Here is a 24520-nt window from a genome sequence, read left to right on the forward strand (position 1 = left end):
TGCTTTCTTATTAAAACAAGTGCAGTTTAAAGCAATATCATTCGAGCAGTTCAGCCTTCCAATTTCTGGTCACAAACTGCTTCAGATGCTTATGAAATGCCTGAAAAACTAGTAAAATACACTTGAATTATTTTATTGTATTACTGAATAATTTTTAAAAAAAAACAACTCTTCACACCACTGAGCATATTATATTTTGTTGTAATGTGTGTGGATTCTGAGGCTTTGCTACAGTCTTTAAAAACAGTGCAATTTAAAAACAAGGTTATTGTAGGAAATTCACCTTTAAAATTATCAGAGCATCTTAAAACAGAAGAGAGCACAAATTACCAAAGGCAGCAACTATATTGCAGACTTGACTAAAGCCAACTTTATCAGCTAAGAAAATTTCTAAGCCTTTATTGCATATTAATCAAAGAAACCTTTAAAATTTTGAATATACAGCAATGTAAAATTTTTAAAAATATTAAACTCCTACTTCTAGAGATAGTTGGTATAATGAAAAAAAGGATGAGTATTGGTACATTGAGTGGTACCAAAACACAGACTTGTTTCCGCAAAACACCAACAATGAATAAAAAAGATGGCACAATCCTAGCAGGCTGTTTTTTTTAATACAAAGTTTTACGACATTACTCTAACAGTTTATTTAAATAGGATTTTAAAAGACTGCCTGCATCTTTTTACCTTTTGCTTTTAGTTCTGTCACTGTGGTCCCTATGTCTGTCTCTGTTCTTTTCACTTTCTCGTTCTCTATGCTTCTCTTTGCTTTTCTCCCTCTCCTTATCTTTTTCATGAGCCTGTTCTTCACTTTTAGGCTTCTCTGTCTTTTTTTCTGGATTTCTAGTCTCTCTGGGGCTTTTCCCATCAGCAGCCCTATCACTGTGTGGAGATCGCAATCTTTCTTTGTCTCTCTGTCCTTCCTCTCTGCTCTTCCTCTCTCTCTCTTTTTCCTGGTTTCTGTCTCTGCGTCTGTTTCTTTCAGAATCTTGCTCCCAGTATTTCTCGCTGTTCCACTCTTTTTCATGTCTGTCCTTCTTTTGGTGATGGGTTTCACTGTAAAATCTTTGTCTATGTTGATCATTTTTTCCTCTACTGAACCCTCTCTCCAAATGCTGTTCTTGTCTGCCCCAAGGATCGCTGTGGCGTCTTTCGGGTCTCCTACTGTCTTTACTGTGAAAAAAATTTTCTGGCCCCAAAAATCTTGATTGTTTGTGAGCCACTGGTAGCCCTTGTGCAATGGGTCCAGCATAGTGTGGTGGCTGACCTGATAAATGAGCTACTGGTGGCCACGGCATCATTGGATTTTGAGGAAAGCCAAAGCCTGGAGGAGGAAGAAGTGGAGGTGGTAAATGAGGCGGAAATCCAAACATAGGGTTGTTTTGTGAAGGGAAGTTATGAGGTCCAGGAGCCTGAAACTGAAATCCAGGCGGATTAGATTTAGGATGCTGAAAATTCTGCTGTGGAGGTCTAACAGATGAGAAGCTACCACCTGTAATAGGGCTTGGGACTTTGGAAATGAATTCAGAGCGAGAAGAGTTTTCGGTTTCAAAATGAGATGAAGTTGCTGCTGGTCCTCTTCTAAATGAGTTCACTGTTTCAATGTTTTGCATCAGCACATCTTCCTTTAAGCGTTTGGTATCTTCCGCTTGTGATGCGCCTGTGTTATCTGCTTTTGCTGCAGCTGAACTGTATTGCGTCTCATTTGTTTGCGCATCAGTTTGATACGGGTTTAAGCCCACTTCTCCAGAAGCCTGTTTATTCTCTGGTTCTGTTTGATCATTTCCTGAAGCATTCTGTCGGTCTTCATTTCTGCTAATGTCGCCTTCTTTGTTTTCCGAAGCATTAGTCTGCTGGCTTCGTCCAGCTGCCTGTCGTGGGTCTCTCTTAAGATTAATAAATGGTGGTGATTTAGAGGTATTAGCAGTGGTACCTTCAGCAGAGCCTACGCTAACAGTGTTCTCATTGGTTTTTTTCCCTGCATTTGATGAAGAAGAAAAGCTGGAATTTGTGGCCCTTCTAACTTCCTGTGCAACATTATCCTTGTCAGGTAACTGCCGCTTTGGATCATTTTCTTTACTTTCTTCAGTTTCTTTATTCTGTGACTGAGCAGATAAATTTGCTAAAAATGCTTCTGTGGAAACATCTGGAGGTTTTCCCTTCAGACTCAGTGCTATCAGAGATCCAGCACTTCTTGCAGAACTCGAGGTCCCTACAGCTGCTGCATCCACAGTTACAGCAGCGTTAGTGGATTCTTGTAGATCATCCAAACCAGTCTTTGCTTCACTAACTTCAGTAGTTACCTCAGCAACATCCATGTTCTCTTCTTTTAAGTTTGGTTGTTCATTTAATAATGGTATGTCTTCACTGGGGCTTGTTTCTGACTTGCTCTGTTCATACACCTGCCCTGTTGTACCCAACAGGCTTTGGAGAATGTCATCCACTGGCAATGGTTTATTTGCTAGCTCCAGAGTAGAAGCCTGATTCTCCCATCCAACCAGGACTCCAGGAAGAAATCTGAGAGGCTTCGGTGGTTCATGTTTGGTACTTTCCACCAACGGTTCGATAACTGCTGGAACATCTTCTATATTAGATTGCTGAGGTTTATTTCTCTGCTTGTGTAGCACAGTTGTGAAGGAATTAAAAAAATCATTTTCCTCCTCTTCTTCTAGTACCAAGTCATGATGAGACACTTCAGGTTTGTTTGGCTTGCTTTTCTTCTCTGGTGGCAAGTTACTCAAGGTACTTTCAGAAACTTCATCCACAAAACTACTAGTAACACTTGTAACAGCAGTAATCTGCCTCTTCATTTTCTGGCGAATTATCAATCCCAGTAATAAATTTGGTCGATGTATTTCAATCCCTGTACAAAATTGTAACAGCAATTTATCATCTCCTTTTGACTTGGTTAAGGCAACCATTTTAACAAATATAACCCCCATACTCTTTCTATTATAGAAAGTATTAATTCTATGACATTTCAAATTTCCACCTTAAACATAACCAACAATACTTAAAGTAATCAAAAAATGTATTTCCATCAAAAATTATTAATTCAAACATTGCAAACTAAAATTGCTTTAGGTACTATATCGCCCACTATGATTTCCAAATACAAAATACCAGACAGTTATATAGGACATCTAGTCAGGTAAGGAAAAGCACAGAAGTTAAACATCATATTAGTCTAACACAGTTACAGTCTGGTAACAGTGACAGCGAAGCACAAGAGGGGAAAAAACCAAAAAAGTAGATAGCACACTTGCAACCACAAAGTCTCCTAATAAATCCACATTAGACATACTTCTTCAAAGATTTACCAAGAGTGACTTTCCAAAATGCTTCCCTCATTCCAGGAGGGCACTGTGTTTCAGGGTATACTATTAGCTATCTCTTCACTACGTATTTTGTTCTGTATAATTTAGGTTCTTGCAAAAAAATTATGAGTTGTGGGACATCCTCTCTTCATTTTGTCCCTGTCTATCTCAAAAAAAGAAATAGTCCACAGACTTTTATAACCAAAATAAATTGATACAAAATGACTCTGGTGTAAGCAGAACAACTGAGAGCCATTTGAGGATCTTTTCTTCCTTGCCCACCTGTTTTTTTAACCTTTCCATGTCTTTTTTTTTCTTATTAAGGAAGTTTGGAACACTTGAGAAAAAACGGAATCAGTACATTTCAAATAATGAAAAATACTATTTTAAAGTTACAGTATCAATTTGGAACTCAGTACGACTACTGTCACAGTTCACTTATATTGCTGAATTTACTGAGATTGTAACCTACAAAGACACCTGGGTTAGAAGAAGAATGTAGTAAACATGAAACAAAGTTATGCACAGTAATTTTTTCGACAACAATAATCTTACAATGGGAAATTAATGTCTTTTCAAGGAAGCTAATATAATACTATGGAAAACTCATTACATGTTCGAACAGAATAGCTGACATTTTAAAATTTAATTTTCTCTTATCTTTCTTTAAGTAGCATTATGATAATAAAGTTCCAAATTCCACACTGTACTTACCAGGCCCATCAAAAGGCACAAGATGATGTGGGACTTTATCTGAGGAACCTAAAGGAATGAGGTACAAATCTTTCACTTGCTTCATGTTATTGGCTGCTACACCATAGCGTTTTCTACTGCTGAAATAGGCAAACAGCAACGCATAGGATATCTGATCCTCTTCAGTTACAGGAGTAAAGCGAACTACACAGATCTCCTGTTTATAAAGCAAGAGAGAAAAAGATGGTCATATACATTTTTATATGAAATTTTAAATGTTTTAGTGACTGCTCTTTAATTAAAAGCACCGTTCAGAGGAGGAGAAAAAGCCTCTCCAAGAATGCAAAGAAAAACTGAGGAAACAGAAGAACAGTTACAGAGCCAAAAATAAGAAAGGAAAACTGGATAACACAAATAAAAAGCATTTAGTATTAAAAAAAGAGAGTTACAGTGCTTGACAAAAAAGCCAGCATTTTATCAGCCAGCTACATAACAAGTTGTAGGGAAGCATGCCAGCTTCCAAATAATTATTCCCTTCCCCACCCTTAACATTACTAGAAAGCTTTATTTTGTAGTCTATTGTGTCCAGGATATCCATTAGTACTGGGGGAAGACCAGTATTCAGATTCCAGAACTATGACCAAAGTCCAGCTCAGGAGTCAATGCTAGGGCTGATGCTATCTAATGGCTTAATCACCTGGAAGATGGGACAGAAGACCCCCCTGCAAAACTGAGATAGCACCTAATCAGGGGCAGTGGTCAATCTGCTGAAGGGCTGGCTGCCAGTCAAAGGAGCCTCAGCATGCTGAAAAAATAGGCTGATCTTCATGAAGGTCAGCAAAGGCAAATGCAAAATCTTGCCCCTTGAGATGGAGCGACCCCATGCACCAGGACAGGCTGGGGGACTGACTGGCAGGAAAGCAGCTTGGCATAAAAGGAAGTGGAGGTCCTGGCGGACAAGTTGAATATGAACCAGCAACACGTCCATACCAAGAAGGCCAACTGCATGCTGGGTATCAGAACCAAAGGAGCCAGCAGGCCAAGGGAAATGATTATTCCCTTCTATCCAGCGCTTGTGAGAGAGCATCTAGAGAACACATCTAGTTTTGGGCTCCCCAGCACAAGGACAACCTGCACACAGCGGGACAGGTCCAGCAGAAGACCACTGAGATGGTTTTGCATACTGTAACAGTACCGAAACTAAAGAGTAACACTTGTGACATGTGGCGTCCAAACATGATGACTTACTGTCTCAAAGGAATCCAAGTATTCTCAAAGAACAAATAACAGGCTAAGGTTAGATAGTAAGAAAATAAGTGCCACCAGCTGCCATCCATCCCATTCAACATAACCATCAGTTATCCTTAAAATGTCATGCATTTCACAAATGTTCCAGGGGAAAAAAAATCTTTAGGGTAAATAGGATGTACGTTAAACGGCAAGCCTTCAATATGTAGAATTCTTACCTTGGTCCCTGAAGCTTTGATTTTTTCTACATATTCCCAGACAGTGTGAGGAGATATCCTGCCACCTACTTGAATACTATCAGGTAAATCCTATGAGAAACAACAAAATAAATCTGAATCCAATAAAAAATTGTGGTAAATCCTTCATCCAGTATCTGTTTCAGATACTCAAGACATACTTAATTCTTTTAGTTCTGAAATTATCTTTTCAAAATATCCATAGAAGTTTCAACAGTAGAAAGAAATTAATTTAAATTTTGGATATTTAACTTAAGATTCTCAGTGCAAAGTCAATGATCTGTACTAAATTAGTTATCATTCAATACTGTTCATCTATACATTCCCCAAAATTATTTACTTCAGTAACATTAACTGCAAACAAGATTGTACTCTGCTCTGGAAACACACAACTTATCTGTAAGATCAAACTGCTATGAGAGTCTCACACCTACGTATATAATAAACTTTCAAAATCTTAATCATGAGGGGAAAATATAATCTACACACATGTATATACATAGACATAAATTTGATCTTGGATATTGTTGAGTTCACTATTAACAAGCAACAAAATCAGACTTCCAGAATCTTTTAGGAATACTTAAAAAACAGTTTTTTGAAATAAAGCAGAAGAGTTTGGAAAAGCATACCATATTTGTAAAAAAATCCTTTAGTATTAAAGGGTACTGCACCTCACTGAAGATTTACAGCAGATTTACAATCACATTAACAGAAGACCTAAGTCCTTTTAATTAGAAAGCTGATGCATCCTGTGTTACTGGCAAGAAGTAACACTGAGCCTTGCAGCTCTTCAATCTTTATTTTATGACATGAAGACATTTCCTGCTTCTCAGACACTAAAGACAACACTACATAAACATTTTTTATTTTTTGCGGGGGACAATTTAGTCTTACAAGAGAAGGTTAGGACCAGGATTGCCACCAGACAGGCAAAAAAAAATAAACCCTGTTACGCAGGTTTCTGTTGTAGAAGATGACAAGACTTCTTGCACAGTCATCAGAAACCACCAGTAGACACTTCTCTTCCAAATTTGGTATCGACTCGTTTCATGCTTTGAATTCAAAACTGAGCTACAATTTTCTCACCTCTAATTCAGAAAATGGATGCCACTGAGGTAGTTATTTCAGTAGCAAATTTTGTTTCCTGCTACTTCATATATTGCCAACAGGAGCTGGCAATGTGCACCTACGGCACAGAATACCGTCTCCTGGGCTGCACCCAAAGCCGTATGGCCAGCAGGTCGAGGGAAGTGATTCTGCCCCTCCACTCTGCTCTGGTGAGACCCCACCCAGAGTCCTGCATCCAGCTCTGGAGCCCTCAGTACAGGAAAGACATGGAGCTGTTGGAGCAGGTCCAGAAGAGGCCTCAAAAATGACCAGAGGGATGAAACATCTCTGCTGTGAGGACAGGGTGTGAGAGTTGGGGTTGTTCAGCCTGGAGAAGAGAAGGCTGCAGGGAGACCTTATTGCAGCCTTCCAGCACTTAAAGGGGGCTTCTAAGAAAGATGGGAACAGACTTTTTAGCAGGGCCTGTAGTGATAGGACAAGAGGTAATGGTTTTAAACTAAAAGAGGGCAGATTTCGACTAGATATAAGGAAGACATTTTTCACAACGAGGGTGGTGAAACACTGGCACAGGTTGCCCAGAGAGGTGGTAGATGTCCCATCCCTGGAACGTTCCAGGTCAGGTTGGACGGGGCTCTGAGCAACCTGATCTAGTGGAAGATGTACCTGCTCATTGCAGGGGACTTGGACTAGATGACCTTTAAAGGTCCCTTCCAACCCCAACTATTCTATGATACCATAGAAGATGCTCCATAGTAAAAAAACCAAAACAGTTCAACTGTTATAAAACCATCTCTGGAAAAACAGCTGCTCATCCTCAAGAAACATTTTACAGTGAGACGAGAGCAAAATATCTTAAAATATATCAAAGAACTTGATTTCTGATGATGCATGGGCCCACGTAGGACAAAATGAAAAATATTTTACTTACAAATACGTACCCTAATCTATGTCCTCCGACAAATACTTTACTAAGTACAGTGATCATGCTTCACTGCCTTTCATTGTTACACTGTTATTAGCCTACAAGGTAAACAAGTCACTGAAGCTAATAAATGAATTGTTCATTCTTTGTAGTAAATATAAATACCTCCGTTAAATACTCAAAAGAGCCAGAAACTGGATAAGCTTTAATAACAAACTTTGCCACTGAAGGCATATTGATAAAACCCTTCCAGATGAAATTCAGGCGTGCCAGAAACAGACTTTCACATTCCACAGTACCAGGTGTTTCTGACCTAAAAAACAACAAACAAAAAAACCACTTTATTTAGAATATGACATATTGCACAACATAATGTAAATCATAATTTTTCTTTGTAAAAGAAATGTTGTGTCATTAAGAATTTTCTTTTTCAGTTAAGCATACTTGAGGATCAATGAAGAGAGGCAGACAACCATGCTTCTTATCTTCCAGTGGAGCAGATATTTGTTACAGGAAGGACAGTCAGGTAAGCAGCACATGAGTTCACTACTCTTATCTTTTGAGAACGGAGAAGTTATTTAGTCCAAGATTTACTAAATGCTACTGAAGAGGACACAGAGAGGTGCTGCAGACCCAGTAAGATCTTCCCCCACCACAGGAGAAGAAAACATACTGCCTGCTGGCCTATCCTCACTCTCCTTTCCTAGCTCCTATCATTTGTTGCAACACTGTCTGTCCACCACCTGAATACCTGTGACCCCCTTCCCTCACAAGCTGTCTCCTCATCTTATCTCATCTCACCCACAGCTTCTGTGAGCACCTCCTCCCAACTCCAATATCATCTCCTGTACAGAACAGTGTTTCCCCCACCTTCAAAAGAAAAAAGCCTCAGTTTTGTCAACAAAGCAGCTGCAAATAATAAACGGGAAGATTTAAATAATTTCACAGGAGAGAGTTTCTCAACCTGAGGGGTTCCTCATGGAAAGGTTACAGCCAACCTTTCCCAACATGCTGTTATCAAAATATCCTAGGCATGCTGTTAGCAGCTCTAAGCTTGCCACCCAGTAGTACACCCAGATGCTGTGCTGTTACAGTAACACAATAACCTACGTTTTGTTCTGTCTACACTAGAAATTACTTCTTTGAATCTTCAGCAAGTTATTCATAAAACAAAGTCTACCGTCCTCGGTACAGGATCACACCGCCCTGATAAAGCAGAATTTCAGCACAAACTCTGGTCAACTCTAAGTAACTGGGAGTCAGTGTTTTTCTAGAAACTCCTCCATCAAACCAGAAGAAAACAGCCTCATAAACTGCAATTCCCTCTTTAGTGGGCAACAGAGTGTGGAAGAAAATGAAGAGAGAGCTGACAGCAAGTATCACCAAACACCAAACAAGCTGCTGTTAACTGTCATTTCTAGAGAAGTGTTGCTTTGAGATTTGAAACTAGCCTGATTTATCTGTGGTAAATGCTCTGTTTAGAGCAATCTCAAATTCCCTAGCTTTATATATACGCATCTACAAACACACACACTCATTCAACTGCAGCACTGTACATACTACATTCCTTAATAGCAAGATACAATATGAAATCTATATCCTGACTTCTTTAATATGAACTCGCGTGCCTTTTTAGATCTTGTTGCACCAGAAAACGTGAGGTAGTTTACTTTTTCCCAGAAGAAAATGGGGTAATTAGAAGTTTGTAATCACAACAATATATATAGTATTATTTAAATAAATGCATAGCATCATTTACTCCAGCAGAGAACCTCATTCCTAAGAAGCATACAACTTCAAGTACACAAATGGATTAATGAAATGCCATTAAAAAAAAATAGCCTTAGTCATAGTAGCTTAACAAGATTAATAATGTCTTTCATTTAAAAATACTGTTTCTACAGTTTATATTACTTTGGGAGAGGTGTGAATGATGATTTTGATGAATCTTGCTTATCATCTTCCAGTAATTCTGAAGCTAAAATACTTGACGTTGAAGAAAGTGCGTCTGCAATGCTCTCTGCTTCGTTATCTGACTGCTTCCGTGCAACTCCAACAGAAACTTTCACTTTTTTTGCAGAAAGATCATCAGTAGGTGGTGCCATTCGGCCTGTGGAGAATGAATTGTGATTTTTTTTTTTAGTTTTTATTAGAGTCAAAAGGGGAATTCTTCTGGAGACATGGAAGATGCACCAAAACTACCACATGTTGACGTCAAAGTGGGACAGGACAAAGAAATTACGTATTTTTTATGTACGTATAGAATCACAGAATGGTGGGGGTTGGAAGGGACCTCTGAAGATCATCTGGTCCAACCCCCCTGCCAAGGCAGGATCATCTAGGGCAGGTTGCACAGGAACACGTCCAGTCGGGTTTTGAAGGCCTCCAGAGAACGAGACTCCACAACATCTCTGGGCAGCCTGTTCCAGTGCCCCATCACCCTCCCAGTAAAGAAGTTTTTCCTCATGTTGAGGTGGAACTTCATGTGCAGCATTTAATGCATAAGTTTATATGCTGTATATATTTATACAATATTATATATAAATATTGCCACTGTAATGGGATAGGATAAAGAAATGAGGAATCGACAATAGCACGTATACTCATTAAAGGGATTTTTTTTTTAAATAGAAGACAAGTTTATGCCAGTAGCCTATAATTTTAATATTTTCTCTTTTCTAAATGAAGTAAAACACTGCTTCCACTTCTTTGTCAGCAAACTAGTGAAAAAAAAACATTTATTTACATTCTTAAGTTACACTGAGATTTATGACTGAAAAGCATTATACAAGCACGATGTATTTATTTTGACATGCTTTTCAAAATTACCTATGCAGATTTTGCAGTTAAGATCAAAGAGATGATTTTTATGTTGACTTGTGGTGTCTGGAGATGCAGATTCATTTACTTCTTTCTCTTTTTCAGCTTCCTCTGACTTCTCAGACAACTTCAGATTAGGTTCCTAAGGAAAGTCAAACACATTTCAGTCAGCTGTTTTTTCCTCTGTTCATATTCCTAATACTTTCTTCCCTTCACACATAAAACTCTCCTTTAAGCTGTATAGCCTAAAAGGCTATCATAAAATCTATAAATGCATTAAAAGAAGGAACTGGTATTCCTAAATATCTTTTAGGTAAGATGTAGAATATTTTCTACTACTGCCAGTATTAATCATATAGTCATGGACACAACACGGAAAAAAGAAAAACACCAGGGCCAGAATTAAAAGTCAGTAAGAATAAAAGAAAAACTAAACTCAAAACAGACCTAACATGTAATTACAGATCCGAACAACAGAATCCTAAACTAACCACTTCACAACCATATTATCTATGAACTAAATATACTGTGTCACCATGTCTTCTCTTCTACCTGAATTTCCATGACTTCCTCTTGTTCTTTTATTGGTGTTTCACTTTCAATTTCTATTTCTCCTTTGTGAGTAATTTTTGTGATAGGTCTTCTTTCAACTTCCCTCTGTTCTTTTTCGATCATTTCAATTGTCTGTAAAAAGACAAAGTTATGTATAGATCCATATAATAAAATGTGGAACTCCACAGATGTGACAACAGAAAATAGGATTGCAATTAGGAAGCCCTCTGGTGGAAAAAAGAATACGTTCTTATTTTGCAAGTGTCAGGTAGTTTCGTAAAGCAAACGCACAAGCAGCAGGTCTAATATCACCTACGGTGCAGCAAGTACTTATCGGTTGTGTGCTTAAACAAGTTATAAAGCAGACCTTCAACACTAAATTTAAAGATAGCCAATTCTGATTTTCCAAGAGCTAAAGAAAAAAAATGCATCAACTCTTTTCCCATAGTAATAGGGACAATATAGGACATAAATACATACAGATTTGTATCATTTTGCAGGAGCTTGTTTTTTAGTACATAAACCTAACACTGTGCCTGAAAAAAAAAAGACATTTACATGTATTCTTGAAGTAATGGATATGCTAATTCTGATCAGCACTGCTGCTTTGCTCTGTTGCAAAAAATAAAACAAAACCATTATTTCTAAAATTGCTTCTTAAAGCACATTTCTACTACTTAAACCAGAATCAGTTTTTGTTGATTGTCCGAAGTATTTTAAGCCTGGTTTCATAAAGAAACAAAGATTCTATGATTGCTTTATCTGCCTGCCAAGTACCTAAAGTTACTTTTGAACACCCTGGGGAAACTTCAACAGTCTCAAAGTCTTGTTTTAAAGTAAGAAAATGAAAAATACAGTCAAAAGTTGTATTCTATTTAAACTACCAGAAATTTTGAAGTATACCTCTGTCCTGGTTTCAGCCAGGATAGAGCTGGTTTTCTTCACAGAAGCTGGTGTGAGACTGTGTTTTGGATTTGGGATGAGAAACTGTTGATAATGTGCTGATGTTTTGGGTTGTTGCTGAGCAGTCAAGGACAGTCCAGCTTCTTGTGCTGGCCTGCCAGCGAGCAGGCTGGGGGTGCACGGGGAGCTGGGAGGGGACACAGCCGGGACAGCTGACCCAGGCTGGCCAGAGAGATATTCCCTACCATACGACATCATGCCCAGTACATAAACTGGAGTTGGCCGGGGGGCGGAAATCGCTGCTCGGGGACGGGCTGTCGATCGCCGGGTGGTGAGCAATCACTGTATTGGGCATCACTTGTTCTTGTACATTCCTTTGTTGGTATTATCATTGTTGTTTCCTTCTTTCTTTCTGTCCTATTAAACCGTGTTTATCTCAACCCACGAGGTTTTTTTTTTTTCTTAATTCTCTCCCCCGTCCCACTGCGGGAAGGGGAGTGAGTGAGCGGCTGCGTGGTGCTTAGTTGCCAGCTGGGGCTAAACCACAACAACCTCCAAAATATTTAGGAACCTTCAGTAATTTTTGAGCAGCATACACCTTTGTTTTGAAGCTGTTCCTCACAGCAGTAGAATATTGTTTTGTATGGTCCGTTTTCAGTATTTTATTGATATTTATAAAAATAAATGTAATAAAGATGTACTACAAAAGATGGGCTTTGGATATTATTACAGAATAAACAAACTTCTCATGCTTTTCTAGGCCCTTCAAACAACTTTGAGGTAATAGAATCATTCAACAATTGTTTTTGCATAGGAACCAGGAAAAAGTTGTCACGATTCATGAACAGGTCTAGTTGCAATACGCAAAGGAAAAAAACAGGAATAATTAGTGTTGCAATGCAAGCTGCAGTCTCTAAAACAGCATCCCACTGTACTGAATCAGTTGCCACTGAACATTCTTTCATTCTGAGCACACAGAATTCAAGAGGATGAATATCCATCTATTCTGTGTTACACTACCTATTAATTTTTTTAATTGGAAATCATCTGATATAACTCTCAATTCCTAGTATCATAAAACCCACACAAAATGCCTATCAGTTAACTCCACCCAAATTTTGTGCCTTTCAGTTCTGTGAAGGGGTAAATAAATACCAAAGATTCTGACAACGTAAATCCAGATTTTATAAACTAGAAAATTGATGCTGTAAACCGGACATTTCTAAGCAGCTGCAGTTAACTATCATCGGACTAACTACCCAACAAACAGTGTAATCTCTAAGAAAAAGGCATTTTCTATAAAAACGATACAGCTCCTCATATTCCTGCTCATCCTTCTAAACTGTCAACACAGCTATAAATATAGTGTAACTTTCTCTTTCAAGAAGAGTAATGCTCAAACTAACCTAATTAACCTCCTACACTTTGTTGGCAGTTTTGATTTGCGGTTTTTTTCCCCTTTAGACTGTTTTTCAGACTGGCATATCAGGTTATCAGCTTCAGGTTTACTTCTTAGTGCGTGAATTGTCATGCTCCACCAGTACATAAGTTATCAACACCAGTTCGATTTAGCTTGTCCAAACACATCTCTCTCCCTTTTTAAGAAACTGGTGTCTATAAAGCTCCAGCTAGAGCTTTAAAATCTTATTGGAAATAAGGACAAAGAAGCCTTCACTCCTGAGACAGAAGAAAGACCAAGCAGCAACAAAGTTGCATGGCAAAGGAAAATGCATGGTTTCCCCCTTTCAGGAATTTATTACAACTTCTTTCAATTCTGTCCTAATAAACCCTTTGGTTTTTGAATACTAAATAAATTATAGAGATCCTCTTGATCAGAGTTGCTTTGTGCAACATGCATTCTGTTCTTTCGACATACACTTAACCTGAAAACAGAAGTTAAATATGCTTAGGCAGTCAACTGAACAACATAAATTGACAAATCTCACATGTCTGTTTTCTCTCCGTCTCCAAGCAGCCAGTTCTTTGGAAGCCAGTTCTTCTGGGCTCATTTTTATTAGATGGTCTGGAGTAACCTCTCCTTTCAGTACTTTCTTAAATAATATCTAGAAGAAAGAAGAAAAGTTCACTATTTCCATCAAGACAAAAACAGCTCACAGCAGGAAATAAAGCAGAGAAGCAACATACAACATAGTCTGTACAGCTGTACAGATCATGTGGTTTTGTAATTTTCTCCCACTGTGGGAAGCGGTAGTACATTTTATAACATTAAAAGCTTAATTCCAGAGCTCCATTTATTCTACATAACAGAATTTATCTACATATACCCTTAATGATCAGACATACAATTAACTGTTGCTCCAAAAGACAAAGTGAGTTTATGCTCATTGCAGCAGTAACTCGGGGCGGGGGGTGGGGAGGGTGTGTGTAAAGGTGTAAATCCCCTGTATTACACAGCAGAAAGAAGCCAGTATTAAAGAGCATGTCTATGCTGCTTGACTGACTGAACTGAATTCCTAGGGTATAAAAAAATCCCACATAATATAGCAGTACGAGCAAAGAGAAGCCAGTGGCACAAGTTAGCCTGTTCATGTAATTTACAGTTGGCTAATTGTAATAGTATAATACTCTAGACAAAGCAACTTGATCAGAATAGCAGATAAAAGACCAAAAGATATAAGCTGAGGAGGGGAGTATGATGTTGAATAATGGGCTCACAGAAAGCACAAAAGAGTGAAGACCAAGCTTGAGAAATCTGGGTATGAAAAAGCACAGTGAGACAAGCTACTGACCAGAAACAGAAGTGCGTGCAGTAAGCAGAGTTATGGGGAGTACAGGGACACCCAAACAACAGGTTAATGGTAAAGACAAACTCTTAAACTAGGCAAGACACATCTGTTACACTTTGAAACCCCACTATAGAAAGTACACTGGGAGCAAGGGGTTGAAGAATTAATGATGGGGAGCAAATGAAAAAGAACACAGAGAACACTGAGTGTGCAAGAGGACAAACAATATCAAAAAGATGGGGAAGCCTGCAAAAAAATGACAAACAGGATAAACTACATTGTGAAAGGATTAATAATATATCTAGATAGAAGACTGTTCCTTTAATCTACAGCAAATAAAGGATTTCTGTAAAGCACACCAGACAAATAATACATACATTATTTTTTGGATCTTTTAGATTGAACATTAAACTCCTGTATTTGTTCTTATATTTCGAGTCAGTGTCCCGAAAAAAAGAAAACAGTTCTCTCTCAATCCTTGTGGCAACTTTTGCTGCTCTCTCCTCAGGAATCTTTAAACTGGAGTCTGTCAATCTGTGAGAGAACACAAGGGCAAAAATTACCAAATGCTTCCAAATAATTAGTATTTTTTTCTCTGCCTTCTGAAAGAAAATAATTATAAACACAAATTAATAATTTAATTTAATAATATATCTTTACCTTTTCATCAGAATTTCCTTAAGGGACTGCTTGACACTTTGTCTTATCTGATCAGCAGAAGGTTTGGAAGCTGGCACAGCTGGCAGGTGAGTTGCACTAATGGATCCTTTATCATTTTTCTTTTTCTTAATTTCTTGTTTCTCGTGAACACCTATCAAAACACACAGAGTTAAAAAATTTAAGCTTACTCAAGCCACTGCTATAAACTTTTACTGTCGCTGGATGTCATGAGGTTTTATTTTTAAACTGCTAAGAACTGACCTTCGAGTAGATGGAATGGACTTAACAAGGTGGTTGGTTTGTTTTTTTTCTGATTTGGTTTGAATATTGTATTACATCGATTAATCCAGAAAAAACTTCCTTAGCAGAAACAAACAGGACTTTTACCCTTTGACATAAGTCATTATATTTTCTTCTATACTGAACCAAGATAACCAGTGTTTATTAGCTTGATCGTAAATAGGATTTTTGAATCAGAATTTTTGTAATAGCATAGAATAATTTTTCGATGAGTAAATTAAGAAATAATATACTGGGGAGCATATATTACAAGCATATTAATCTTTACTTTAAAATCGTGGTTTTCATTAAACTTAGCTGTTCTGTAGCTGTTCTGTATCTGTTAGCCATCAAAATTATTTCAATTATAACCACCTCAGCTTCTGGTTAGGTACCAGACACTCTTAAACAAGGCCATTATAAAGTTTGTGTCATGAACAATACAAACAATGGAAACTTCTAATCAAAATCACTAGAGCGAAAAACCCAAATTCCTTCAGACTTTAATTTTCAGAGTGTCAAATAAAAGCTCATTTGTCTCAGCACAAGAACATGTCACTAATTTAGAGCAGTAGCCTTCTATTCATGAAAGCAATGGGAAACAACCAATATTAATTTATTCACTTTCCACTCTAAAAAAAGACACAAATTGAAGACTGGTAAAGATCTAACTTCAGTGTTTGATGGTAAAAAGTACATCTATATTATTACTTTCACCTCCTGAGTACAACTTAAAATGCATTAATACCAGAAGCAAACTAACTGGGTTTTCAAGTAGCTATAAAAAAAGATAGACTTTCTTTTCCATTGGACAGACTGTGTGGTTGGATCATCAACTCTCTCATTAATGTGACTATGATCCCTATCAAAATTAGTGACTTGCCCTTCCTCACCAGCAAGGTGGTACAGATCTGAGACAACTGTTTCCATTCTCCACTGTGATCTAAAGTGCTCATGTGCTAGGCTTGTTAAGTAATGCACCTCTAATAATGCTTTTATTTGCTCAATACATATTTTTGCTCATCTCCTCAGAAGGAGGATGAAGAACTGGACTAAACATTTCAAAAAAATATAGCCTGAGGGGGTCAGGGCAAATGGAAAATCTCCACATGCCAGGAACATTTTGGCAAAGTTTCAACCATATGAAAACACAGTCCCATGACAGGGAAGTGATGGGCAAGATTAGCAATAAACAATGCCACTATAAGCATAATTCAAAGCGGTTAAGAGATTCAGACAAGTGTGCTGTTTAATAATTTTATGCTAATTGACCTAATTGAGACTGCTAAGCCTCCTCTCTATTTAAAAATGTTTTTTAGATTAACTTCTATTCTGAAATCATCACTGTAAAAATCTTTTTGTCATCTCCTAGTTCTATTTTGAACAATTATTTCATGGATGCCAAAGACTCATTTCACTCCATGCAATTTGCAGTTAGAAAGGATGTCAATTATTTTGTGACTCAGAATTTCAAAGTTAAGCAACAAGGTATCTGAAGTCTAAAAGACACCATTCAGTATAAAATACTTACATTTAGATTTACATTTAACCTTGACATTTTCAATTGTTTTCTTCCACCAGTAAACCAATCTAGATTCCATCAGCATTGGCAATAGACCAGAAAAGCAGATTTATTTATTTATTTATTAGCCACGAATTCAAAGCTTGAGTTTACTTGTTAAAGACACCGTTGTCACACGACATCTCTCTAGCTTTGCTGCCGAGATTTGTGTCCCAAATGACAACAATTTCATAGTACCATAGTCTTAGAAGAATAACGCTTCCTGGAAGGGAGCCGGGGAGGGCACAAAGATTGCTGGGAGGGGAAATACATCCCTTCAACCTTTTCAATAAATTTTAGATGGAAATCTGATGGCTCAGTGTACAATATAATGTTCCCCTTTGAAATGAGTTGAAATAATTTGTGCAAAAGACATCAGTAAATCAAAGTATAATTTATATAGCACTTTTATGTACATTAAGTATTTACACATAGATATGGAAGAATATTTCAAAGTTTTCTGCAATGTGAAATAAAGCTTAATACAGACATGACTTTGTGTACTTTTTCTCCCATTCTTGACTGTGTGAGCATCCTCTACTATTTAAACAGGAAACACACATCTACACACGAAACATTTACCTGCTAAATAAAATTTTAAAAGAAATGAGAAATAAAAAAAATCATAAACATCATGGGAACAAACAGCTCTTCAGATCACCATCACTTGCACTACAGAACACTGTTTGAAAAACTGATACCATAAACTCATCATCCTTCACTGTGCATATATATGAATTACAGCATAGAGTACTTCGCCAAACCTCACTACCTGATTTTGTGGACCTTTCAACCACACTAAGGGATTCTTTACTTATTTTTTCATTTTTATCTTCAGGAGACCGCCGAGGAATTACAGCAGTTTGTGATCCTTTTCGAGCAGGGACATGCTGCCCTTTTTTAGTATCTGAGTCTCTGGACTCTGACAAGTTCTTCCCATCACCAGATTCCTGAAATAAACATTTCCACATGTTAGCACACTACTGAATGCTACAATGAACCACTATGTAATTACCACACATTGTTCCCATTTTTTTTCTAAGTATACTGTATAATGAATTCCCTGAATGTATGTACCATTGTATAATATTTTCTAAAAAATTACTGAACAATATCCCAAATTACTGCCAAGTACTGCATAACAATCTTTTTGAAATATTGACCAAAGACACATCACAGGCAATTTGCAGTTAAGCCCTATGTTGAAAACCACTGTTTTTATTTATTTTAAAAGGTCAGGAATACCAATGAACATCCCTTAACCAGTTTTAGCCATGTATCCACAGGAAGTCACTTATGTTTAGAAAGGACACATAAACTAAAATTGAACCGAATGTCAGAATTACAATACTACTATTCAGAAGGCAGAAAGGATTACTGATAATTGCTATGATGAATATGACGCCATATACTAAAAGACTCTCAAGAACTGTAATAAAAACATCTCGTTGCTCTTGCAAGTTGTTTGGTTAGTAAAATGAGACACGAAGAAAGCAGAAAGGCCCTAATTAAAATGTTAGGCATTTTCTTCTACCTACAATCTGAAGTTAAAACAATCAAAACTAAAATAACGGTTTTCATATTGTTTTACAGATATTTTAATATCTGCAGTTTTTATCATACAGCAAATTGACAAATGTCCTGTAAAAGTGTTTAGAAATCTGAAATAAAAATGCGTTAAATTCTTCACCATTTCTATATACGCCTATACGTATAGGTGTATATTCACACACACATGACATGCGTATAACCCTGCTCAATATAAGAGTTCAGCAATATCATCTTGAAAGAGTCAAGACAGTTAGAAAATGAAGTAACCCTGAAAATAAAAATGGAGAAGTTTTAAATTAGATTCACAAAAATGTTTGAAACATGGCATTTTAAATGGAAGGCTATTAGGAGAAATCTCCTTCTACTCCCAATAATTAACAGAGCTTTAAGCATTAAACAGGACTCACCCGCCTGAAGATTTTGACTTTGTGCTTAGCAGCGTCCTCTGTTTGCTTTGTTTTTTCAGTTGTTACATTTAGATTACAAGTAGGTGTTTGCTTCGACACCCCTGGTTTTTCACACTCAACTGCTTTTTCTTCTCTATGGATTTCGAGCTTCACTGGAGTGTCTGGTACACTTTGATCAAAACATTCCATTTTTTTGTCTTCTTCAGCACAGCATTTCACACACACATATTCTTTATCTTCTTCACCCATCTGCTGCGCCTGAGAAAGACTCAGTCCAACACAATCGCCATGAAACCAATCATCACACCTACCACAGCCTACCATAAACCTGAAAACAAAGAAAGATGTAAGTCAGTGTATAGACTATGAAAGAAGATACAGCAACTTAAGCAGAGCGTACCATACTTGTTTTGATTTTTGTATCTCAACAATTCATTCTTACCTGGCAAGTGACTTTCTTTGTAGCTTTACATCCATCTCCAGCCTTACGACATGGTATGATCTTCCTGAGGAATACTCTTTGGCCATTTTGCCTTTTGCAATAGTCCAAGAGACTATCATAACCTCAGTATGTTTTTGTAACTTGCCCCCAAACCCTACCAACAGGATTTTTTCCTACTACTGCTAAAAAATTGGTAAGAATGTAAAAAAAAAAAAACCAAAAAACAAAAAACAAACCAAAACCCCAAAGCTCTCAAAACCAGTAAACTTGTGTTTGAAAAGACTTGAAAATAAAGTTTTCTTGCAAGTTCATGTTACCCTTGCTTTCCTTCAAATATTATCAACCTCACAGCAGAAATTTATGAACTGCAATCTTCCACAGCAGTAAGAGATATTTAAGCATTTTGACAAATATGATGAGCACAGAGACATACTATTCTAAATTAATTGCTTTTTTACATCACATTCCTTAGACCATAATCATTGATTTCCAGAAAGTTGTTTTTTATTGTCTTTACTGGTGAATATGGGGCCAGGAGTTTGGCTTCAAACTACATCTGTCTAGTTTGCAGTGACTGGTTTGTTTTAAATAAGGTACATGCCACTTTTGTGTTGCTCAGCTATTTTATTTCAGAGTTATTTCAAGAATGTTTCAAGCACCGAGAGGAATATAATTTGAAGGACACCTTTCATCTGAGTCACTTCAACTGCTTCATTATTTTAAAAGTAAAAGTAACTTTAGGTACAGCTAATATTTTCAAAGTGTAGTAAAGATCACTTGGTCTAAAATAAAACCATAATTTCTGACTATTTTGTGGAAGCATTTTGAAAGCTTCATTAGGTATCACTAGTATCCAACTGCTCTGATAGGTACAGTTTCCTGTGGAACTATTTCGGAAGGATGTGGAATTTCAAAGTTACACAGGTTAAACACCTCAATAAATCTATTACAGGAGACTTACATAGTAGTAATTATTTTTTATAATCCTTTCCTATAGTAATGAACCTGGCATCGTTACTACAGATATGCTTTCAAATTATGTAGGATTATCTCTTGCATTATCCACTTACATAGTCTTTCCCCTTTTATACCTTTTGGTTTCATTTTTGTTTTGATACTTACATAAAGTATATTAAGTATGTGTGTTATTATTTATATTGTCTGGATGAAGACAATCCAGACAGATTGCAAGTGTACTATGAAAAGTGTGAGTTCTTCGTTAACAGTGAAAAATGATTTACTGAATTACTAGTTTTTAAATTCCATAGAAGACAGACCTGATTTTAAAAGTAATTCATGAAACGCTGGTTCTTTGAGCAACATATTCAACAAGCTAATATGAACACACTGACCTGCAAACCCTGTTTCTTTGATATCCTACAAATCTCTTCTGTAAGATGATTCTAAGGAAAATTATTCCTAACTTATATATGTTCCTATTCAGGCTCAGATCTGCTCTCTGCTGACTCACCTACTTTGCAGAGCCATGTAAATATTACAAAACATGTTTAGAGAAACTCTCATTCTCCAGAACTGTAAATGAACATTCCACATGGCTTGATGCAGGTATTGTATTCAAGAACTACTGGTATGTCAAGAGATGAAAATTCTTACTAACAGCAGACGTTTGAAATAAGAGAAGAACAGAAGAAAATATCATGGCTTTATGTTCTGTCATTGCTTACCCAAAATAAATCAGGATTAAATTCTGCTGAAGTAAATAGTCTTTTAATGCAAAATGAGTTTGAGAAGTTTTAAAGCTCCAGCAGTTTCAGAAAAAGGTCATTTCCAGCTTCACTAGCCTATGATGCTGTTTGTTAGATTTGAAGAAACCAGTTTTTAATCTAGTTTGTGAAGAAAATTATTTTCTCATTTTTAATTTTCCTTTCTTCTGAGCTGCAAGTACATTTATGGTATTACTTATCACTAGCAAACAAGATCTGTCCATCTATTTAGTAGTTTCAGTTAGGAAGGCAGAGGTTCCTTTTGTCAGTATCTCAATCTCTTCAGATCGCTGTTCCAGCGAAGCAAAGATACAAGAAAGGTAACATTAGGGGACAACTGCCTCTGATGGTCTTACCAGAGTAATACCATAGCATACATAAACACAACCGGAAAACAAGAGAGAAGCGATGGAACTTGAACACAAAGATAATTGCTTCTTTCTGAGCACCTACAGCCAAACACGATGACAGGAAATACAGCACAAGTGCCTATTTCACAACTGCAAGGATCCACGAGAGGAAGCTTTACATAGGATACATCTTGTACCATTGCAAGAAAATATTAGTAAAGCTTTGGGAACATTGAAACTGGTTACAAAAATTCCAAACATAAGATTTTCTGCAGAGCCGAGATAAGATCAAAGCATACAGTCAAGTGCTTCTTGCTTAAAGGATATTTTGGTGTACTAATGAATGAATGTCTTTCGGTTAAAAACAGAAGGAAACCAAGAATACACCGTCTTGAAGCCACAACTGCTACTACTTGAATTTTTATTAAAAATATATTCAGACATTGGTGACTAATTTGTTAAATGAGCAAGGCGGATTGCAACTCAGCAAATGAACTAAATTTGCAGAAGAGAAGATATTAACTCCGGAGACTAAAATACAAGATGCTGCATATCTTCAACTTTAAATTGACAGCATGTGGAATTTTTCAACTTAGCTCACACATAGTAAATGGGCAATAAAGATGGTGTATGATAGAAGTAAAGCACCGGGATAGGCATCCAGTCTTACATCTTTTTTTTTTGATACACCTGAAAATAAAAGTTAAAGATAATTCCTATAATGAATTCAGCTCGGAAAAGATCATTCTTCACTAAGAATATACACCATGACAGACAGATGTCATTCAAGTCATCTTAAGCAAAGTACTGAAGATGGAATATCCATCTGGCTTCATTCCAGTCTTCACAGTAAAGTTTCAATTACACTATATTTAAACACACACAATAAAACTTCAGAATTCAGGATTCAGAAACTAAGACTACAAAGAGAATCTAGAAATGTCCATACTGTAAAACAGAATGTAGTGTTTACAATTGTCTTTCCTAAACCTAGTTATACAAAATGGTAATAAATATACTGGTGCTGCCTGCCTAAAAAAATTCACTATTCTACTCGTATTTTCACACTAATCAACTGCAAGACTGCAACTTCCGAGCCTGAGAGAGAACATACTGATTTCGAAACCAGTAATGTAAACAATCCTTTTCACCATAAGGCCACTTTTACATCTTTATCCATTTCACTCATCTGCACACAAAAAACAATTATGATTTGTAACAGCAATTATAACTGGGTAATGGGCAATGCTCAAAGACTAAAAAGGGGAGTCAAGGGAAACTGAAGCCTGGCTTGAAGAATCAAGGATGTCTTCTTGTACAGCTGTCAGTTTTGACTGAAGAGGTTCTGATATCTCGGACTATTAAAACACCAAAGTTTCTGACTGTAGATTGCTTCAAGTTTGAAGTGCAGGAGTTTTACCCATGTTGTAAGGCTGGATTGGAAGATGTAAAGCTGAAAGAGAAAGAAAAATGTGTTTTAAAATATTAAATCATGTCACATTCAATAACAGAATTGATTGCACAGGACTTTAATTCAAAACCAAAATTTTCTTTAAGAAAAACCTAAAAAGAGCTGACAGGTGACACCAGACAGTACTATAGTTCATTGTTTGCATAGAGTAAGTTACTGTTTCATTCCTTTAAAGAACCCGCTTGGTAGTCCACACATTGGCATGAAGAGACATACCTTAAAATCAGAAAGTAATAGATAATACGTAAGGAGAGAGAATACTTAATGCAAACCTTCCACAACCTCTCTTAGGATTGGGAGATTTTCTTCGGTGTGTTATTTGTAGTAAATTAAATTCACCTGTTAGATTAAAAAATCAGGCTTGGATGATTTATCTTCAAAATATACAGGACATATTTTACAATTAATTTACATACAGTCGATTTACGTAACAAAAGCAAGTTTCCAAATAAATCCATTACTGTGAAGCAGGATTTTACAAGTAAAATGGGCAGAAACCATCTTATTCATAAGATAATTGTTTGTTGTAAAGATATATTTTTATGAGTACAATAAAAAGACAAAAAACTGGGAGCTGTCAGAACAGTTCAGTGTGGGCCAGTAACCAGCATTTTAAGATTATTAAATAATGTAAGGTGTATTTCCACAGAAAATCATTTACTTCAGAAATAATTGCCTCTTTTGCATTTGTGGTACACAGCATAGGGAAAACACTGCAACAGGACTCAAATCTTAAAAAAAAAAAAGGCAAAACTTGAACTATTCAAAACAACACCCTACCCCCGAACTTACCCAAGAAGAGTAAAAACCCTGTTCATGCACTTTTTAAAGACTGAAATATTTAAACCATGTCCCACATCTGCATTTTCCCCCCCTTAATGGCACTGTTCACCAATCTTCTATAAAATCTGTTTTATAAATCTTGTTTTAAATTTGTATTAACATTACAACTGTGTCTCAGCTGCACTGATGCTATAGTCCAGTCAATGTTACAGCAGAGACACTGCATGGAGGCAACTGATTAGCAACTTCAGCTAATAAAAATGTTACTAGTAGAGAAGATATTTATGGCAGCTTTAATAGAGCCTATGTTCCACATCACTGAAGTAGTATGGGCATGATTCAAAGCTCAAGTGAAATGAATGTTTGTCAAAAAAAAAAAATCTGCACTACCTTGTCAGAGCACATATACATTAGCAGTTTCTCTTGTTTGCTTTTCGTAGAAGTCTAACACAGGTGACAAGATTTTTCAGGTTTTGATCTTCTAGAAACAGGCACAACCTACCTCCAAAGAAACACTATCAGCAGATCTCTTTACACAGACTTTGCAGCATAGGAAAGAGACACAGAAAACTTATTTCCTAAGTATTAAATTTCAATAACCCATCTATTATATAATGTAAGTTTGTCTTTTCCTTAAATGCATAATTTTATTTGTTTTCCATGTTACAGGAACCTCTCTAAAGGAAGCAAGCAGGGAGACAAGCAACCCTATGCTCTTTGAACTAAAGGTGAATGCATGAAACATGCCCAACAACAACAGAGGAAAACCAAAACCACTGAACT

At 36.8% G+C, this 24520-nt stretch overlaps 1 protein-coding gene across 1 annotated transcript in view; it reads right to left on the reverse strand.

Annotated features, from left to right (window-relative positions):
- Positions 1 to 683: 683 nt before the first annotated feature.
- PHF3 (PHD finger protein 3) overlaps positions 684 to 24520 on the reverse strand; it is a 43448-nt gene continuing 19611 nt past the window's right edge. The window contains exons 4-15 of the mRNA XM_010284805.1: positions 18968 to 19295; positions 17782 to 17959; positions 15170 to 15320; positions 14887 to 15043; positions 13709 to 13825; positions 10860 to 10991; positions 10317 to 10449; positions 9402 to 9597; positions 7653 to 7800; positions 5477 to 5566; positions 4032 to 4227; positions 684 to 2863 (exon numbers count right to left, since the gene is read on the reverse strand). Of these exons, the coding sequence (XP_010283107.1) occupies positions 684 to 2863; positions 4032 to 4227; positions 5477 to 5566; positions 7653 to 7800; positions 9402 to 9597; positions 10317 to 10449; positions 10860 to 10991; positions 13709 to 13825; positions 14887 to 15043; positions 15170 to 15320; positions 17782 to 17959; positions 18968 to 19295 (4006 nt within the window). The remainder of the gene's footprint in view (positions 2864 to 4031; positions 4228 to 5476; positions 5567 to 7652; positions 7801 to 9401; positions 9598 to 10316; positions 10450 to 10859; positions 10992 to 13708; positions 13826 to 14886; positions 15044 to 15169; positions 15321 to 17781; positions 17960 to 18967; positions 19296 to 24520) is intronic.

The sequence above is a fragment of the Phaethon lepturus genome, unplaced genomic scaffold (genome assembly GCF_000687285.1).
Source record: "Phaethon lepturus isolate BGI_N335 unplaced genomic scaffold, ASM68728v1 scaffold1164, whole genome shotgun sequence".
In the NCBI taxonomy this organism is placed as follows: domain Eukaryota; kingdom Metazoa; phylum Chordata; class Aves; order Phaethontiformes; family Phaethontidae; genus Phaethon; species Phaethon lepturus.